The sequence below is a fragment of the Cottoperca gobio genome, chromosome 12 (genome assembly GCF_900634415.1).
Source record: "Cottoperca gobio chromosome 12, fCotGob3.1, whole genome shotgun sequence".
NCBI classification, from domain to species: Eukaryota; Metazoa; Chordata; class Actinopteri; order Perciformes; family Bovichtidae; genus Cottoperca; species Cottoperca gobio.
In genome coordinates, this window is record NC_041366.1 from 20,747,075 (window position 1) to 20,768,384 (window position 21,310).

The following is a 21,310-nucleotide window of genomic DNA, read 5'->3' on the forward strand; positions in this document are numbered from 1 at the left end:
TCAATTTGAATAAATTTAATCTGATTCAATGAGTTAGTATTTTAATTTCCTTATTAAATCATCTTTCGTCAAGCAGAACATTTGGTTTGATAAAAACATGTGAATGATTTTATTAGTAAATGTTGACTTTTGGACGTTAAAGTCTGAAACAACCATTCAGAGCTGATTTATACACTTATTACTAACAACACGCAGGAAATGCACTTTGTTCTGTGTGTCGACAGGATTTAGTGATTTATGGAGTGATACAAAGACAGATCCAGAATCTGTACAAACCTTTGATGTGTGAACAACATGAAACACTCTGAACCTGCTTCATCCAGACTTCACTTTATATCTGGACATGTAGCAGATCAGCACTAATGTAATAACATAAAGCCTCATTTACATATTTAGATATTACACTTCAGAAAACTTGTAATGCAACAAATAATTGTGTTAATGTGAGTGATGTGCTGCTGCAACACCAACAAAGATTCATCTCTTCTTAAATCAGTGGATCCGATATCAGAGAGCATATTATGTGTCTGTAGTAAGACGGGAAGTTAATGCCAGCTGAGACAAATATATGCAAACATCAGCTTTATTATTGTTACAGTAAATACTAATCCAGCTGTTTGCTGCACAGTATTACATCACAGTTCATTTAGCTGACACTTACAATAAAGACAAATATGAGGAGACAAACTCAGAACAGCAAGAATGTTACAAGAATATCAGCTTCTAATAAGTGAAATCATTTCAGAGCAGAACAACAGCTTCAATAAGACAAACCAGAAAAATGCAGTTTTGCCAAGTTCAGAAGAGACTGTGAGGTCTCTGAAGCAGCGAGAGGATCTGGTGTGACATCTGTTCCAAACAGGAGAAAGCATTTCACAGAAGCACATTCTGAATATTACATAAAGGCACATATGAAGGTACACATGAAGCTCCTTTGCGTACTTTAGAACTACAATCTTGAAGGTTGAATGTCAAGAAAGAATAGGGAATAAAAAGTATTAAAAGCAAGAGCAGAAAGGTATAAGAGACAAAAGATGTGGAGTCTACTCGTTCTCAAGAACATGTGTAGAATTCATTTTTACGTTTAGATAAGATTACACTTTATTACAAGTACTAAGAAAAATAAATGTAGTTTAGCATTTAACCAGAAGTGTGAAATAGCAGTGTGGAATGAATACAACACTATATCACCAAACTAATTATATATATTGTTTCTAAATATAGGCAATGACAACATGATGGCCAAAAGTCCCACATTTCCTGACAGCTGTAAACTCATCACACATGTTTAAAGTGAAGTGCAACAGCGCCTCCTGCAGGTTAAAGGAGGAACTCCTCTTTGGTAATAAAGTGCTTATCCCATGTATAACTTTAAACATTTAAAAGCACAGACATGAACAGATCTTCTGTAAAAGAGTAGAAATAAATGAGGAGAACATGAATGATGTTTTTAATCCTTCAATTCTAATAGAAAAACCTTCAAATACACACATGATGAGACATGTACTCAACATAAACAGAGAAACAAGAAGAAGAATACAAATAAATGCATAACAATAAGAAATATGAAATAGAGCTGGAATAAATCAACTTCAGTAATATGTCATTATAATGAGAAACACTTACGTTCTTCTTCTTTAAAGAGTTCACCATGAAGTTAGAAAGTTATTAGTTTTAGTCTTTAAAAGTTATAGTTTAAGTCTAATATATTCTTTAACTTCACAAACATCGAGTGAAACTTCTATTATAATATAATATATTATAATATAATTGTATCTAAGACTTCAGAGATGTGTTGGATATGTACAGTGTTGACAATCTGGCGACTTTATAAATCTTTTGGCGATTGTTATTGTCAAAAGCGACTCGTGACAAATGTAGTGAGGTTTTATTTTGAGAAGCGATGGCCTGTTTCAATGGAACAAATACAAAACAAGAATCAACAGAAGAAAGTTCATTTGTAGTTCTAAACACATTCAGGGTGTTTTTTACACACTTTCTGTCTCAACGTTATTCCTCCTGCAGCGTCCGTTACAACTACATGCACATGGTCAATTATGCAAATGAGGCGATGACGTCATTTAGTGACTTCTAGGACAGCCAATAGATACTCTCCTTACTGAGGAGTTGGCAACACTGTAGCTGAGCTAACGTGAGGAGTTTGGTACTATAGCGAGTTTATTCAGATGTAGGATGAACGAAGGTGACCAGGTCAAGAAGCAGAACGTGAAGGACAAGTGTGTGTGCCTTATCTGCGGGACCAGTGTGTCCGCTGGCTAAAGAAGCAACGTGGTAACTTTGCTTCCTGCTGCACGCGACGGACTGAAAAGGTGAACCAGCTACAAGCAACACTTAAAACAGCTGTTTATTCACCCGACCAGAACAAGAGTGATGAACATTTAAATGAGTCTGTTAGAGGGAACCTAAGTGTGCACACTCCAGCATACACCTCTGTGGTGGAGTCCATGCAGTGCAGTCATCTCACTAACTTACTAAAGAGGGAACGCACTTATTGTACATGTGCCATAAGATGCTTGTATTGATGAAGGTGATGTATTTACTGTGTGGCCATAATAAGAATAATATGTGAACAAAGTGTCGTTTTCTTGGACCTTGATGTGAAGTTAAGATTGTTGATGAGCTTTGGGTATTTTAATTTCACACGTGTACACAAAGTACTTTAATTCACCTGATGAGTGCTCTGTGAGTAAATGTAAGCGATGTGATGCAAGTCGCTCTCAGATGAAGAAGAGTTGGAGACCCCTGGTACAGAGCAACAGGCCCTGTACCCCCAGATGGTTGGGTGCCATAAAGTATACGAGCCCAATAACCTGCGACTGAGCCCTGGTCCTCTGCCCCCCACTGAGAGAGAGAGACTTGAAACACCTCCTGATAACACTCGCTGTGCCCGGCTGGGACGCGTGGGAAACTCCTGAGACAAACACATCTACAATGTGTGCATATAAAAACACAAGGAAAGCACATTATGAAGTTACAAACCATAACAAAGGAACATCTTAACACAATGTTCTCATAATGCATAAAACTTACAAACTAAATGATAAAAGATACAAATAAAATCCCTTCTATTCCTTTTCTCTTGATGACATCATCAGGAGTCGTCTCCTCTGAGAACTAAATGTTCTCTTCAAATCACAAAGTACTTCCACTAATACGCAGTTTAATGTAGAAATGAAGAATAATGTTTAAGATGAGACGATGAGTATCAAAAACAAGAAGTCTGATGAAGTTTAAACAAGTACAAGTGTATATCAGAACTCCAGCAAGAGAACTTATGAAAGGTGAACAGGTTGATGCACTTTGTTCAAGCTTACAAGTTCATTACACCACAAGGCATTTAGCAATATTATCAAATCTCTAGATATGAACTGCTCCATCTTCCACTCGTCTCTCCAGCAGGAGGACCAGTTGATCTGAGCTAATACAAGCTGAGCCTGCAGGTCGGTCCCAGGCAAACAATTACCAATAACTACATTTGATTCTGTGGTGAAGCTCCATAAATATACTTCACACTGTGCAGCTGCTCCTCTTTCACCTTGCTGTCTTCCTCGGGCAGGTTTGTTCACACATCCAGTTTGATGGAGTCCTCTGAAGGACAACAAGAGAAAGAACTCAATGAAAACTTGAATGAAGCTGAGAAACATTAGCAGACAACATTCTGGAATATTTTAGAAATAGAATATATATTTTATATATCAAACAGAAACACAATTGAAAGTAGTTTGTGTACGATGAGGGCATCTCATTTTAAGATCAGATGTTCATGTAATATCTGGATGAATGGAGGATATGCTGCAATACTCACATGTTGTGTGTTTCTCAGCTGTGATCAACTCGTCATCGATCCTGTAGGAACACAATCCCAAAAGTTACGTCTCAGGTTTAAATAACAGTTTGTTGTTAGAGTCAGCCCGCTTCAGAGTCCTGACACGAGCCGACTGATGGAACGCTTTACATGGCATCATATCTTCTGTGCAAACACTACAACTGACTGCAGACAGCTCTGAGCCTGCATTACAGGAAGTAACTCGTCTTTAGTCTGGATCCAAAAACCAAACACACTACCTGTCTCACTCTTCTGTGAAATCACAAGTTCCAAAGTTACAACTTGTAACATGTTGCTTGGCTTTGCATTGTCAGCTTGTGTTTTATTGTTAGTGGAAGAATGAAAGAAAAGAAACACGAGATGAAAGAACAGGAGAACCTGCAGGCAATGAGTGAAATCACTGATTAGTTCTGCTAAGCTAGGCTACAAGTGGAAGGTAGAACTGGGGGATTCCCCAACGTGAGTAACACATTAACCCCCCTGTTAGTACAATACTGCTGAACCAGCAGAGACTGAGTCGGACCCTGACTGACCCGAGAGTCTCCAGTCTGCAGTCTGGACTCTCCAGAAGGTCACGCAGCAGCTTCACTGTTGAATCCTGCAGGTTGGTGTCCCACAGGTCCAGCACTCTCAGGAGGGGGGGGTTGGACTTCAGAGCTGAGACCAGAGAAGCCCAGCTGATCTCTGACAGACTGCAGCCCCTCAATCTGAATAAAGAAAACATGATGTAGATACAAATCCATTTATAATCCAATCAGATGTGTTCAGGTTTAAATGTGTGGCTCAACATTACTACGTCCTAATCCATGAATTGGAGTGACGCTGTCATTCTGTTATTGTGCTCATCATAACATCAGCTTCTACTTTATTATCTGTGGAAACACATTGAAATGAATGGAAACAAAGAATTCTTTGTGCTTGAGAAAGTAAACTTCATCAGTGTACACTAATATTAGTTCAGATGACCTTCTGTATACAGATGTGAGCGTTTACCACACGTGAACATAAATGTACTTTAATAACTAACAGTGGACATTTGCTACAGCTGCTTTAACAAACACTCGTCTTCTGTGACTGCACACTCAATTTAGTGCAAGAAAAGTCAAAATATGAACAAAAGGAAAGTTACGACTTTATGATGTAAATTATTTATGAACATAAATTATGTTCAATAATTCATTAAACATGTTGGATCTACAGTAGTACCAGAGAGTCAGTGAACTGACCTGAGAGCCTCCAGTCTGCAGTCTGGACTCTCCAGAAGGTCACACAGCAGCTTCACTGATGAATCCTGCAGCTTGATGTTCCACAGGTCCAGCTCTCTCAGGAGGGGGGGGTTGGACTTCAGAGCTGAGAACAGAGAAGCCCAGCTGATCTCTGACAGCCTGCCGACCCCCAATCTGAATAAAGAATACAGTGTTTACAAGGTTTAATAATCTGTTCAGAGCTGAAGAAGTTTAGAAAGTGGAAACTCCAAACATGATCAAACTGTGAGATACAAACAGTGAATATATCTGTTAGTGTTTGAGAGTTGAAAGAGATATTTATTCATTGTATTTATGTATTATTTATTATCATGAGTTAAAAACATGGAGGATATAACATGACATTCAGCAGTTTAACAGCTTCAGACTGAACTCTGCAGTGTAGGATTGTTCTTGTTAGATTTAAATCTATAGCTCAACATTGATCCTCCAGTCAATGAACTAAACCACTGAAGAAGAAAACAGACTTTAGCATCAGGACACTCCGTGTGGATCAGTATAATATCAGCTTTATGTCTGCAGCTTAGTGTCAACACAACTTTCACATATTAACCTCAGAACAGAAGTAACAGATGCTGAACTGACCCTGAGAGTCTCCAGTCTGCAGTCTGGACTCTCCAGAAGGTCACGCAGCAGCTTCACTGATGAATCCTGCAGGTTGGTGTTCCTCAGGTCCAGCTCTCTCAGATGGGAGGGGTTGGACTTCAGAGCTGAGACCAGAGAAGCCCAGCTGATCTCTGACAGACTGCAGCTCCTCAATCTGAATAAAGAAAACATGATGTGGATACAAATCCATTTATAATCCAATCAGATGTGTTCAGGTTTAAATGTGTGGCTCAACATTACTACGTCCTAATCCATGAATTGGAGTGACGCTGTCATTCTGTTATTGTGCTCATCATAACATCAGCTTCTACTTTATTATCTGTGGAAACACATTGAAATGAATGGAAACAAAGAATTCTTTGTGCTTGAGAAAGTAAACTTCATCAGTGTACACTAATATTAGTTCAGATGACCTTCTGTATACAGATGTGAGCGTTTACCACACGTGAACATAAATGTACTTTAATAACTAACAGTGGACATTTGCTACAGCTGCTTTAACAAACACTCGTCTTCTGTGACTGCACACTCAATTTAGTGCAAGAAAAGTCAAAATATGAACAAAAGGAAAGTTACGACTTTATGATGTAAATTATTTATGAACATAAATTATGTTCAATAATTCATTAAACATGTTGGATCTACAGTAGTACCAGAGAGTCAGTGAACTGACCTGAGAGCCTCCAGTCTGCAGTCTGGACTCTCCAGAAGGTCACACAGCAGCTTCACTGATGAATCCTGCAGCTCTGATGTTCCACAGGTCCAGCTCTCTCAGGAGGGGGGGGTTGGACTTCAGAGCTGAGACCAGAGAAGCCCAGCTGATCTCTGACAGACTGCAGACCCCCAATCTGAATAAAGAATACAGTGTTTACAAGGTTTAATAATCTGTTCAGAGCTGAAGAAGTTTAGAAAGTGGAAACTCCAAACATGATCAAACTGTGAGATACAAACAGTGAATATATCTGTTAGTGTTTGAGAGTTGAAAGAGATATTTATTCATTGTATTTATGTATTATTTATTATCATGAGTTAAAAACATGGAGGATATAACATGACATTCAGCAGTTTAAGAGCTTCAGACTGAACTCTGCAGTGTAGGATTGTTCTTGTTAGATTTAAATCTATAGCTCAACATTGATCCTCCAGTCAATGAACTAAACCACTGAAGAAGAAAACAGACTTTAGCATCAGGACACTCCGTGTGGATCAGTATCATATCAGCTTTATGTCTGCAGCTTAGTGTCAACACAACTTTCACATATTAACCTCAGAACAGAAGTAACAGATGCTGAACTGACCTGAGAGTCTCCAGTCTGCAGTCTGGACTCTCCAGAAGGTCACGCAGCAGCTTCACTGATGAATCCTGCAGCTTGGTGTCCCTCAGGTCCAGCTCTCTCAGATGGGAGGGGTTGGACTTCAGAGCTGAGACCAGAGAAGCCCAGCTGATCTCTGACAGACTGCAGCCCATCAATCTGAATAAAGAAAACATGATGTAGGATACAAATCCATTTATAATCCAATCAGATGTGTTCAGGTTTAAATGTGTGGCTCAACATTACTACGTCCTAATCCATGAATTGGAGTGACGCTGTCATTCTGTTATTGTGCTCATCATAACATCAGCTTCTACTTTATTATCTGTGGAAACACATTGAAATGAATGGAAACAAAGAATTCTTTGTGCTTGAGAAAGTAAACTTCATCAGTGTACACTAATATTAGTTCAGATGACCTTCTGTATACAGATGTGAGCGTTTACCACACGTGAACATAAATGTACTTTAATAACTAACAGTGGACATTTGCTACAGCTGCTTTAACAAACACTCGTCTTCTGTGACTGCACACTCAATTTAGTGCAAGAAAAGTCAAAATATGAACAAAAGGAAAGTTACGACTTTATGATGTAAATTATTTATGAACATAAATTATGTTCAATAATTCATTAAACATGTTGGATCTACAGTAGTAACCAGAGAGTCAGTGAACTGACCTGAGAGCCTCCAGTCTGCAGTCTGGACTCTCCAGAAGGTCACACAGCAGCTTCACTGTTGAATCCTGCAGCTCGGTGTAACTTAGGTCCAGCTCTCTCAGGAGGGGGGGGTTGGACTTCAGAGCTGAGACCAGAGAAGCCCAGCTGATCTCTGACAGACTGCCGACCTTCAATCTGAATAAAGAAAACATGATGTAACTTCAGAAAACAATGTTGCTGCTTGAGTTAGTTCAAGGTGTAACACTGAATGTGTAAAGGTGTGTATTTTTGAAAAGCCTGAGATCAGACAGACGGTGTTACCACGGGAACAAGAGGAAGCTTCTCTGATAAATGTGTTTCATGTTCTTTACACAATTAGTGGAAAAGTGAAAGATTAAAGAATATTGTTGGAGAAAAACTGTCTTTAACCGATAGATTTCATAAAACTTAACAAAGTGGGGTTTGTTTATGAAACGGGAAGACTCTGAAGAATGTGTAGCAAAGGGAGTAAACCAGCTGAAGGGCCACAGGGGCCCATTGTGGATCTCATGCTTTCAACATGTGGCTCTGATCCTTTCAAACATCTACAAGAATGGTGATGAACGTGGTTTCAGGAGGTCGTTAAGTACGGCACAGATACAGATACTAGGCATGATCTCCAGTGTTATTTATACTATTTTAATTCTGTTATTTATATTATTTTAATTCTGTTATTTATATTATTTTAATTGACTTCACACTCATTTACATCAACACTGTGATTATTGTGCTGTAAATGCTCTGTCTCATCTTCTACTAAGTTTGATGTTTCTGCTGTGAAGCACTTTGGGCTGTAGTTCTTGTATGAAAGGTGCTCTACAAATAAAGCTTATTATTATTATTATTATTATTATTATTATTATTATTATTATTATTATTATTAAGGTTTAATAATCTGTTCAGAGCTGAAGAAGTTTAGAGGTCACTGTCAGCAATGATACAAATGTGTTGGTAATCAAAGCTCAAAGTCTCTGCAGCCTGTTTCTCTGTGTCATCAGATGTTTAACAACCTCCTTCATATCTCTCACACACCTCAGTACTGACATCTTCTTCACTGACTCATGGAGCACAATGTGAGTCTGTGGAAGCTCAACAACTGTCCCGTCAAACATTTACTTTCTCTACTTTACGTCATTCTCCACAATATTCAGACATTAGAAAAATAAAGAAGACAATAATAATAATTACAACGTCTTCACCTGTCTGCAAATTGTGCCAATTATATTTACTACACGAGCTACAGTCAGTGAACTGACCTCAGCGTCTCCAGTCTACAGTTTGGACTCTGCAGTCCAGCACACAGCAGCTTCACTCCTGAATCCTGCCGTGATATTATATCCAGCTGCAGCTCTCTCAGGTGGGAGGGGTTGGACTTCAGAGCTGAGGCCACGACTTCACAATCAGTCTCTGAGATGTCACATCCAGAAAGTCTGTCAGGACACATATATTACAAAATGTGTTATTATGAAAGAGGAAACATTCATTTATTTCATACATTTGATGACAAAAGATTTGCTGTTAGCAAATTTAATATTGTAATACAAGTTTAATATTTGCATTGTACCCCCCCCCAGGATACTCGGGAGATGCCCACAGGATACTGAACCTCTATTAGAAAGATTGAGGCCTACATGAAAGGGGGAGAAGTTACAAATGGAATCCGGGGCGAGGACGGCAGCAAAGAGCACGATGGATTCATGAGCAGGTAATCTAAAGTGATTCTTACACACATCTGCAGTTTCCCAGTTATATTTAGATGTTCTTTAGTGTTGTTGGATTATAAACGGCGTAAGGAATTCTTTGTGTGTTGTAACTGCGTCTGAACTCCCCTGTCTCTGCTCTGGCATCTTCAGAACACGAGGCAGGACAAGCCGCTGTGACATCAGTGGTTCATCTGATCTCACTGTGTTTGACATGAAACAATAACTCTCATCACTTATCACCTGCAGACTTGTAATATGTGTTTAATGTTGCAGATGAAGGGAGAGAGTAGTGCTGCAGTTACATTGAGGCTTCCATAATGTCCACAGTGTGTCAGTGTGATCTGATCCTAGGTCTGTCTCTGCTAGCTACCTTCTGCTGTCACTGACTGTTGACAAACGCAACAGAAAGGAAACAAATCATTGAAAGTATCAGAGATGTACAGAAATAAATGTTCATATATTTCAATATGTTGATGTGCATCTGAAACATGTGTTCAGCACACAAACACTATTAACAAACCAATAAGGCAACATCTTTAATATAATACCATCAGAAAGATGTTCTCAGTGTCTCGTCACTAAAACATGATCAGACCTGTTATTAGTGGGACATTATAGAAATCTTATTTAAACTCTTCAGCATAAAACAATCAGGTATTACCTGTGTGTCTGATGTAATGATGAAGAAACTGCTAGAATGTAACAACAACTTCTCTGCATTCACTCAGAACTGTAAAATGTGATGAAACCTCGAGCACCTCTAAAGTCTTTAGTTTGACAAGGTCTGCATGTCGCCTCCATCCCCCAAAGGAATGTAATGAGAGGAAGAAACTGTCAAGTGTAACAATTATTACAAATAAATAGAAATGTGTTCATGAACTTCACAGATAGAAGCTGAAAACACTTGTTTTGCTCTCACAGCGTTTGAAACAGCTCAAGAACATCTGAAACTAAATAATGAAGTAAAAAGTGGATATATTTATTCAATAAAATGAATTTTCTCGTGTATATTTGAAGAACTAAACTTCTAATCTACTCTGATTTATAAAGTTAATCACATCTGGACTTACACAGCCTTTCTGCAGTTCCTCACAGCTGGAATCAGTCTCCGTCGTCCCTCCCGTGACGTCTTGTACTTCTCCAGGTCCAACTCATCCAGAACCTCCTCTGACATCTGCAGGATGTGAGCCAGAGCTGAGCACTGGATCTCAGAGAGTTTCTTCTGTGATCTGTTCTCTGACTGCAGGAACTCTTGGATCTCCTGATGTACTGAGTGGTCCTTCATCTCTGTCAGACAGTGGAAGATGTTGATGCTTCTGTCAGCAGAGATATAGTCCCTCATCATCTCCTTCAGGTTGTTGATGATACTGTCAGCAGAGGTACCGTCACTCCTCATCTCCTTCAGGGTGTTGATGGCTCTCTGGATCATTTCTGGACTGTTGTGTGTCTGACCCAGCAGGCCTCCTAAGAGTCTCTGGTTGGACTCCAGAGAGAGGCCGTGGAGAAAGCGGACAAACAGGTCCAGGTGGCCATTCTTACTTCTGAGGGATTTCTGCATGGCTTCAGACAAGAAGACATCCAGGGATGAGTCATTCTTCCAGTCACTCCCCAGGAAGTTCTTCAGTACCTTTGTGTTCCTGTTGCTGTAACAGTGGAACAGGTAGACTGCAGCCAGAAACTCCTGAATGCTCAGATGAACAAAGCAGTAGACTGTTTTCTGGAAGATCACACTCTCTCTTTTGAAGATCTCTGTACAAACTCCTGAGTACACCAAGGCCTCCGTGGCATCAAGACCACACTGCTCCAGGTCTTCTTGGTAGAACATGATGTTTCCTTTCTCCAGATGTTCAAACGCCAGCCTCCCCAGCTTCAGAAGAAGTTTCCCGTCAGCCTTCGTCAGCTCCTGTGGACTCGTCTCATGTCCCTCATCATACTTCTGCTTCTTCCTCTTGGTCTGAACCAGCAGGAAGTGTGAGTACATGTCAGTGAGGGTCTGGGGCAGCTCTCCTCTCTGGTCTGTAGTCAACATGTGGTCCAGAACTGTAGCAGTGATCCAGCAGAAGACGGGGATCAGACACATGATGTGGAGGCTCCTGGATGTCTTGATGTGAGAGATGATTCTGCCGGACCATTCTTCATCACTGAATCTCTTCCTGAAGTACTCCTCCTTCTGGACGTCAGTGAAGCCTCGTACTTCTGTTACCCTGTCCACACGTGCAGGAGGGATCTGATTGGCTGCTGCAGGTCGGGAAGTTATCCAGACGAGAGCCGAGGGAAGCAGATTCCCGCTGATGAGGTTTGTCAACAGCACGTTGACTGATGACTGCTGTGTGACATCAGACACAACCTCATTGTTGTGGAAATCCAGTGGAAGTCTGCTTTCATCCAGGCCGTCAAAGATGAACAAAACGTTACAGACAGCGAGCGTCTCTGCTGTGACCTTCTGTAAGGTTGGATGGAAAACATGGAGCAGCCTGAGAAGACTGTACTGCTCAGCTTTGATCAAGTTCAGCTCCCTGAAGGAAAGCGGAATCACCAGACTGACATCTTGGTTTTCCAAACCCTCTGCCCAGTCCAGAGTGAACTTCTGCACTGAGAAGGTTTTTCCAACGCCAGCGACGCCGACCGTCAGAGCGACTCTGATGTGTACCTGTTGGTCAGGTGAGGCTTTAAAGATGTCGTGGCACTTGATTGGAGTGTCACGGAGGGATCTTTTTCTTGGAAGCTGTCTCAAGCTGCTTCACCTCATGTTGAGTATTAACCTCTTCACTCAGTCCCTCTGTGATGTAGAGCTCAGTGTAGATCCTGTTGAGGAGGGTTTTACTCACTGTTTCATCACTTCCTTCAGTCACACGTTCACATCTCCTCTTCAGACTGATCCTATGTTCATCTAAAACCTCCTGCAGACCTCTATCTGCTGAAAGAGAAGACACATGTGAGATTAATAAATATATATAACAGATCATAATGTGCTGTACAAACAAATGAAGCAGGAAGAATCCTGTTTTCAGACATGAAGACAGCAGCAGACAGATGTACAGTCTTACTGTGTGCACAGCTGGTCTGACTGGCTGTCTGCAGTCTTGTTCTGGATCTGTTTCCACACTGGGGACAGGGGGAGTCTCCTGATGAAGCAGACTGGTCCCAGTATGAGGCGATGCACTGTCTGCAGAACCAGTGTCCACAGCTGGTAGAGACTGGATCCTTCAGGACGTCCTGACACAAAGCACAGCTGGACCGCTGCTCCTCCACAGAAACAGGAGTTTTGCTCTTCTTTCTGTGGAGATGAACACGTTCTTTATAACAGGGGTTCAGAAAACATCATTTTCAGAATCCTCTCGATGTGACCCCTGAGGTGATTACGACAGATTAACGACAGTATCACTTGCAGGTGACAGGTCACTTTACAGCGCCACAGTAAACATCACATGACGTCACACACACACACACACACACATGTCAGTGTGCACCAGTAGATTTCTTCAGAACAGCCCAAATCAATACACCAGGCTTTAAGCCGAGGACATTATTTTTCAAAATGAAACGTTGGTTAATACCAACCAAAGACAAGGCAGAGAGGCCAGCGGAGAACCGCCGTCAGAAAGGCCGTCGACTTCTGGCTCAAAAGGCATCATATGAGGTAGCATATTTAATTGCACAGCTGTGCAAAAAAGCCACACACAATCAGGGGAAACCCGAATAAAACCTGCTGCTATCGCTATGAGTCGGGCAATGCATGGGGATAAACAGGCGCGGGAGCTAGAAGCAGTGCCGCTGTCTGACGGGACCATATCCCGCCGCATCACGGACATGGCCCAGGACATAAAGTGTCAGCTGATTGACAGAGTGAAGAAAGGGAAATATGCTTTGCAGTTACATGAATCCACAGATGTATCAAACTCTGCCCAGCTGCTTGTTTTCGTCAGTTTTGAGGGGAAACTTAACGAGGACATGCTGTTTTGCCCCCGCTGGAGGTTGACAACAAACTAAAAGAAGAGGGAGTGTCTTGGGATGAGTGCATCTGTGTGTGCACATACAGTGCTGCAGCAATGCTGGGGGGAAAGAAAGGACTAAAAGCAAGAGTCTTACAAGTGGCGCCCCACGTAAACTTTACGCACTGTATTATCCACAGAGAAGCTCTTGCGAGTAAAGCGCTCGACCCAGAGCTTAAAAGTGTTCTTGAGACTGCGATAAAAATGGTCAACTACATAAAATCACGTCCACTCAACACCAGTCTGTTCGCCACTCTCTGCAACGAACTGGGATCGGAGCATCAGGGCCTGCTGTTCCACATAGAAGTCAGGTGGCTTACCCGGGGAAGGGTTCTCAGCCGTCTGTATGAACTGCGGGACGAGGTGCGCTTATTTCTGATGGAGCATGGGTCCCAGCTCGTGGACCACCTGACTGACCCTGACTGGTTAACAAGGCTAGCATATTTGTCTTGCATATTTGACACATTGAACGGACTTAACATGTCATTGCAAGGTGAAAACACAAGCATCATGTCGCTGAATGATAAATTCATTCAAGAGGAAAGTGGATCGCTGGACTGCACGAGTTGAAATGGGCAGGATTGATATGTTTCCTGAGCTGGAGGAATTCATGGAGGAAAATGATCTGAGTGTTAACTCTGTGAAGAAGTCTATCACTACCCACCTTGAAGCCCTCCTGGAACACTTTAACAAGTGTTTCCCCGAGGAAACAGCTCCAGACAATATGACTGGATAAGATCACCATTCACTGTAACGACCGCAAGTCATCCGACATGGAGGACGCACTGGTTGAACTGTCAAGTGACCGCACTTTAAAGACAGCTTTTAATTCAAAGACGCTTGCTGAGTTCTGGATTTCAGTCGAGAGAAAATATCCACAGCTATCCAAGGCCGCAATGGACGTACTGACGCCGTTTGGCTCTACTTACCCGTGCAAAAAGACTTTCTCGGCACTGACATATATTAAAAATAAATACAGATCGCGTCTAAACGTGGAGGATGATCTCCAAGTGGCCGTCTCCAAAATTAAAGCCAGAGTGGACGTGCTGTGCTCCACACATAGTGCCCACCCATCTCATTAGGTGAGATTAACATCTGCTAACATGGAAATTAAAGTATTGTGTCAAAATGAAGTTTGCACATGACGGCAACAATGTTCACTCATAAGTTACATTCCTTTGACTGGCGTATTCTGCTTTTGTCTTGTAGTATAGTTGTCGTTATGCCCGTGTTTGGATACGCCTATTAGTGCATGCATCCTGTGCGCACGTTTTATTATGTTTCAGTCACCTCCGGGGATAGTGGGGGCCGCCAGTCTCTGGCACCGTTATTTTGGGGGGTGCAGGGCTGAAAAGTTTGGGAACCCCTGCTTTATAACACATTACAAGAGTGGTAATAATAATAATATGTCTCCAACATGACAATTGTTCCAAAGTGGCAGTTTAGTCCCAGTTATCTACTGTGTTTCTTTACTATACTCTACTGTGTTTCTTTACTGTACTCTACTGTGTTTCTTTACTGTACTCTACTGTGTTTCTTTACTATACTCTACTGTGTTTCTTTACTATACTCTACTGTGTTTCTTTACTGTACTCTACTGTGTTTCCTTACTGTATCCTACTGTGTTTCTTTACTGTACTCTACTGTGTTTCTTTACTGTACTCTACTGTGTTTCTTTACTGTATCCTACTGTGTTTCTTTACTGTACTCTACTCTGTTTCTTTACTGTACTCTACTGTGTTTCTTTACTGTACTCTACTGTGTTTCTTTACTGTACTCTACTCTGTTTCTTTACTGTACTCTACTGTGTTTCTTTACTGTACTCTACTCTGTTTCTTTACTGTACTCTACTGTGTTTCTTTACTGTACTCTACTCTGTTTCTTTACTGTACTCTACTGTGTTTCTTTACTGTACTCTACTGCTGTTTCTTTACTGTACTCTACTGTGTTTCTTTACTGTACTCTACTGTGTTTCTTTACTGTACTCTACTGTGTTTCTTTACTGTACTCTACTCTGTTTCTTTACTGTACTCTACTCTGTTTCTTTACTGTACTCTACTCTGCCTTACTCTGTTACTTTACTGCTACTCTGTGTTTCTTTACTGTACTCTACTGTTTCTTTACTGTACTCTACTGTGTTTCTTACTGTACTCTACTGTGTTTCTTTACTGTACTCTACTGTGTTTCTTTACTGTACTCTACTTGTTCTTTACTGTACTCTACTGTGTTTCTTTACTGTACTCTACTGTGTTTCTTTACTGTACTCTACTGTGTTCTTTACTGTACTCTACTGTGTTTCTTTACTGTACTCTACTGGTTTCTTTACTGTACTCTACTGTGTTTCTTTACTATACTCTACTGTGTTTCTTTACTATACTCTACTGTGTTTCTTTACTGTACTCTACTGTGTTTCTTTACTATACTCTACTGTGTTTCTTTACTATACTCTACTGTGTTTCTTTACTGTACTCTACTGCGTTTCTTTACTGTACTCTACTGTGTTTCTTTACTGTACTCTACTGTGTTTCTTTACTGTACTCTGTGTTTCTTTACTGTACTCTACTCTGTTTCTTTACTGTACTCTACTGCACTCTACTCTGTTTCTTTACTGTACTCTACTGTGTTTATTTACTGTACTCTACTGTATTTCTTTACTGTACTCTACTGTGTTTCTTTACTGTACTCTACTGTGTTTCTTTACTATACTCTACTGTGTTTCTTTACTGTACTGTACTTCTTTACTATACTCTACTGTGTTTCTTTACTGTACTCTACTGTGCTTCTTTACTGTACTGTACTTCTTTACTATACTCTACTGTGTTTCTTTACTGTACTCTACTGGATTTCTTTACTGTACTCTACTGTGTTTCTTTACTATACTCTACTGTGTTTCTTTACTGTACTTCTTTACTATACTCTGTGTTTCTTTACTGTACTGTACTTCTTTACTATACTCTACTGTGTTTCTTTACTGTACTCTACTGTGTTTCTTTACTGTACTCTACTGCACTCTACTCTGTTTCTTTACTGTACTCTACTGTGTTTATTTACTGTACTCTACTGTATTTCTTTACTGTACTCTACTGTACTTCTTTACTATACTCTACTGTGTTTTACTGTACTCTACTGTGCTTCTTTACTATACTCTACTGTGTTTCTTTACTATACTCTACTGTGTTTCTTTACTGTACTCTACTGTGTTTCTTTACTGTACTCTACTGCATTTCTTTACTGTACTCTACTGTGTTTCTTTACTGTACTCTACTGTATTTCTTTACTGTACTCTACTGAGTTTCTTTACGATACTCTACTGGGCTCATGTAATTATAAAACATTAGATTATCAGAGAACATAAAAACTGAATCCTCTTCAGGTCAGTTTACAGTAGAAACAGACTCTTACTTTGTGTCTGAGGGTCCAGGTTCATTACTGAAGTCTGGAGGTCTGTTCATAGACCAGTCACTCTTCAGAGACAGACAGCTGAGGACTGGAGACACTGCTCTCCGTCTGTGGAAACAAGAAATGTTTATTTCACTGTACTCTACTGTGCTTCTTTACTGTACTGTACTTCTTTACTATACTCTACTGTGTTTATTTACTGTACTCTACTGTGTTTCTTTACTGTACTGTACTTCTTTACTATACTCTACTGTGTTTCTTTACTGTACTCTACTGTGTTTCTTTACTGTACTCTACTGTGTTTCTTTACTGTACTCTACTGTGTTTCTTTACTATACTCTACTGTGTTTCTTTACTGTACTCTACTGAGTTTCTTTACGATACTCTACTGGGCTCATGTAATTATAAAACATTAGATTATCAGAGAACATAAAAACTGAATCCTCTTCAGGTCAGTTTACAGTAGAAACAGACTCTTACTTTGTGTCTGAGGGTCCAGGTTCTTTACTGAAGAGTGGAGGTTCTTCTCTAGACCAGTCACTCTTCAGAGACAGACAGCTGGGGACTGGAGACACTGCTCTCCGTCTGTGGAAACAAGAAATGTTTATTTCACTGTACTCTACTGTGCTTCTTTACTGTACTGTACTTCTTTACTATACTCTACTGTGTTTATTTACTGTACTCTACTGTGTTTCTTTACTGTACTGTACTTCTTTACTATACTCTACTGTGTTTCTTTACTGTACTCTACTGTGTTTCTTTACTGTACTCTACTGTGTTTCTTTACTGTACTCTACTGTGTTTCTTTACTATACTCTACTGTGTTTCTTTACTGTACTCTACTGTGTTTCTTTACTATACTCTACTGTGTTTCTTTACTGTACTCTACTGTGTTTCTTTACTATACTCTACTGTGTTTCTTTACTATACTCTACTGTGTTTCTTTACTGTACTGTACTTCTTTACTATACTCTACTGTGTTTCTTTACTGTACTCTACTGTGTTTCTTTACTGTACTCTACTGAGTTTCTTTACGATACTCTACTGGGCTCATGTAATTATAAAACATTAGATTATCAGAGAACATAAAAACTGAATCCTCTTCAGGTCAGTTTACAGTAGAAACAGACTCTTACTTTGTGTCTGAGGGTCCAGGTTCATTACTGAACTGTATAGGTTTTTCCATAGACCAGTCACTCTTCACAGACAGACAGCTGGGGACTGGAGACACCGCTCTCCGTCTGTGGAAACAAGAAATGTTTATTTCACTGTACTCTACTGTGTTTCTTTACTGTACTGTACTTCTTTACTATACTCTACTGTGTTTATTTACTGTACTCTACTGCATTTCTTTACTGTACTGTACTTCTTTACTATACTCTACTGTGTTTATTTACTGTACTCTACTGTGTTTCTTTACTGTACTCTACTGCGTTTCTTTACTGTACTCTACTGTGTTTCTTTACTGTACTGTACTTCTTTACTATACTCTACTGTGTTTCTTTACTGTACTGTACTTCTTTACTATACTCTACTGTGTTTCTTTACTGTACTCTACTGTGTTTCTTTACTGTACTCTACTGCGTTTCTTTACTGTACTCTACTGTGTTTCTTTACTGTACTCTACTGTGTTTCTTTACTGTACTCTACTGTGTTTCTTTACTGTACTCTACTGCATTTCTTTACTGTACTCTACTGTGTTTCTTTACTGTACTCTACTGTGTTTATTTACTGTACTCTACTGGGCTCATGTAATTATAAAACATTAGATTTTCAGAGAACATAAAAACTGAATCCTCTTCAGGTCAGTTTACAGTAGAAACAGATTCTTACTTTGTGTCTGAGGGTCCAGGTTCATTACTGAAGAGTGGAGGTTCTTCTATAGACTTCACAGACAGACAGCTGAGGACTGGAGACACTGAGCCGTCCTCCTCCTCCTCATCTGTTAAATCATTCATCTTCTCCAGTCTGACACACACACACACACACACACACACACACACACACACACACACACACACACACAGTATAAAAAACGTTTAAAAAGAAATGTAGTTAGATTAGTAGAATTGAGTTTTAGTTCCAGTAGAAGGACTTTGTTAAACTGAATCCACGTTTCCCTTTATTTATCTGAAGGAGAATCTTCTCATAAAGGAAACTTCATCCTTCAGTTCATCACAAACATCATCTGGAGATACATGTTTAACTGACAGGAAGAACTGAGACCAGAACCATGTTTACCTCTGAGATGTAGTGCAGTACAAGTATAAAGGGGATTTACTCAAGTGCAGTACTTCAGTAAAAGTACTTATTGATATTCTGATTGTGGATCCATTATTTAATAACCCAGATTATGATTGTGGTGTCTTTTGAACACTGGAAATTATTTATTAGGCTAAATACTTCAGGTAAAGTAGAGAATATATAACTGTATAAAAATGACCAGAAATAAAACTGTAAATGTAAAAAGTGTTCCTTGCTGACAGACAGACTCTCCGACTCTCTGGATTGAATTGTATCCGTGATCAAAGTAAATGGAGAAATAACAGATCATGGAAATAAATATATTTCTACTAAATGATAAAGTAGTTTGTGCTCCGTTGTGTTGTTTATATCTACAGTTACATGTTTTAACGAGCTGGTAAATAAACAATAAAACACAAAGGTTTAGAGTGGAGCACTTGAGTTTAATGTGATCTGTGTTCCGGTACAAACTGCAGTATAAACTGAGTCTCTGGAGGGAAAAGGCAGAAACTTCTTCCTGCTCAGATGTCAACACACTCTGCGCATGTCTGCTATCAACCCGGAGTCACTGTCAGCACCGGACACCTTGTTTACAGGAGCACGGCTTTTATTTTGAAACTACTTCCGGGAGTTCCGCCCCGAAACGGACACAAAGTTAATTTGAACTTTTATAAGGTAAAAAGCAAGAAGAAGAAGTTTAGTGTTGACTGGTTGGAGAAAGAACAAGCATTGATCCGGAGGGTGACGGGTTGTGAGGCTGCTCTCCATCTGGACTGTGCTGCTGTGTGACATGTAGCGATGATGCTCACAAACATTTCATCACATTGGACTCCAGGACTCTGCTTGTTAGAGACACACAGCAGGACACACTAAAGAATGAATGTGTAAAACCCCAGCAGAGCTGCTGTTAACACTCACCCTGTTCTGCTGCTGCGGCTCTGTCGACGAGAAAATGGCGTCTGTCAGTGCACCTGTAACACTGAGCCTGGCGCCACCTGTGCGCAGGGGCGGGACCTTATTTTTAGGATCACGTGATTATGTGAAAGAAGGGTTAGGGTTAGGAAGGGGCTCCAAAGACAGCGAGTGTAGTGGTACAGGCCAGATACTTCTTACTTTCACTTTCAATGTCCCTCCCTGTTGGCAACTCCTCCTGCGTTAAAGTACTTAAAGTAAAAGTACTGATTGTGCAGTAAAATGTAGTTAAAGTACTTAAAGTAAAAGTACTGATTGTGCAGTAAAATGTAGTTAAAGTACTTAAAGTAAAAGTACTGATTGTGCAGTAAAATATAGTTAAAGTACTTAAAGTAAAAGTACTGATTGTGCAGTAAAATATAGTTAAAGTACTTAAAGTAAAAGTACTGATTGTGTAGTAAATGTAGTTAAAGTACTTAAAGTAAAAGTACTGATTGTGCAGTAAATGTAGTTAAAGTACTTAAAGTAAAAGTACTGATTGTGCAGTAAAATGTAGTTAAAGTACTTAAAGTAAAAGTACTGATTGTGCAGTAAAATGTAGTTAAAGTACTTAAAGTAAAAGTACTGATTGTGCAGTAAAATATAGTTAAAGTACTTAAAGTAAAAGTACTGATTGTGCAGTAAAATATAGTTAAAGTACTTAAAGTAAAAGTACTGATTGTGTAGTAAATGTAGTTAAAGTACTTAAAGTAAAAGTACTGATTGTGCAGTAAAATGTAGTTAAAGTACTTAAAGTAAAAGTACTGATTGTGCAGTAAATGTAGTTAAAGTACTTAAAGTAAAAGTACTGATTGTGCAGTAAATGTAGTTAAAGTACTTAAAGTAAAAGTACTGATTGTGCAGTAAATGTAGTTAAAGTACTTAAAGTAAAAGTACTGATTGTGCAGTAAATGTAGTTAAAGTACTTAAAGTAAAAGTACTGATTGTGCAGTAAATGTAGTTAAAGTACTTAAAGTAAAAGTACTGATTGTGCAGTAAATGTAGTTAAAGTACTTAAAGTAAAAGTACTGATTGTGTAGTAAATGTAGTTAAAGTACTTAAAGTAAAAGTACTGATTGTGTAGTAAATGTAGTTAAAGTACTTAAAGTACATTTAAATGTCAACCTACAGATTTGTACATCCAAAGCTTCTTTTGAGGTTTTTGAATGAAGCTTTGAATGTGTCGACATATTTTATGACACAATCACCTTAAAAAATCCTCAATTTGAATAAATTTAATCAGATTAAATTAGTTAGTATTTTAATTTCCTTATTAAATCATCTTTCGTCAA

General features: G+C 39.5%; 1 protein-coding gene across 1 annotated transcript; it reads right to left on the reverse strand.

The window, feature by feature from the left end:
• Positions 1 to 1,427: 1,427 nt before the first annotated feature.
• LOC115016720 (NLR family CARD domain-containing protein 3-like) lies at positions 1,428 to 20,089 on the reverse strand. The gene is given in 14 exon segments (XM_029444713.1): positions 1,428 to 3,609; positions 3,827 to 3,867; positions 4,381 to 4,554; positions 7,017 to 7,190; positions 7,712 to 7,885; positions 8,986 to 9,159; positions 10,503 to 12,143; positions 12,145 to 12,349; positions 12,480 to 12,709; positions 16,827 to 16,931; positions 17,304 to 17,408; positions 17,960 to 18,064; positions 18,657 to 18,791; positions 19,986 to 20,089. Coding segments are annotated over 13 exon segments (3,255 nt in total). The 5' UTR covers positions 18,782 to 18,791; positions 19,986 to 20,089; the 3' UTR covers positions 1,428 to 3,607.
• Between the last annotated feature and the right edge of the window lie 1,221 nt (positions 20,090 to 21,310).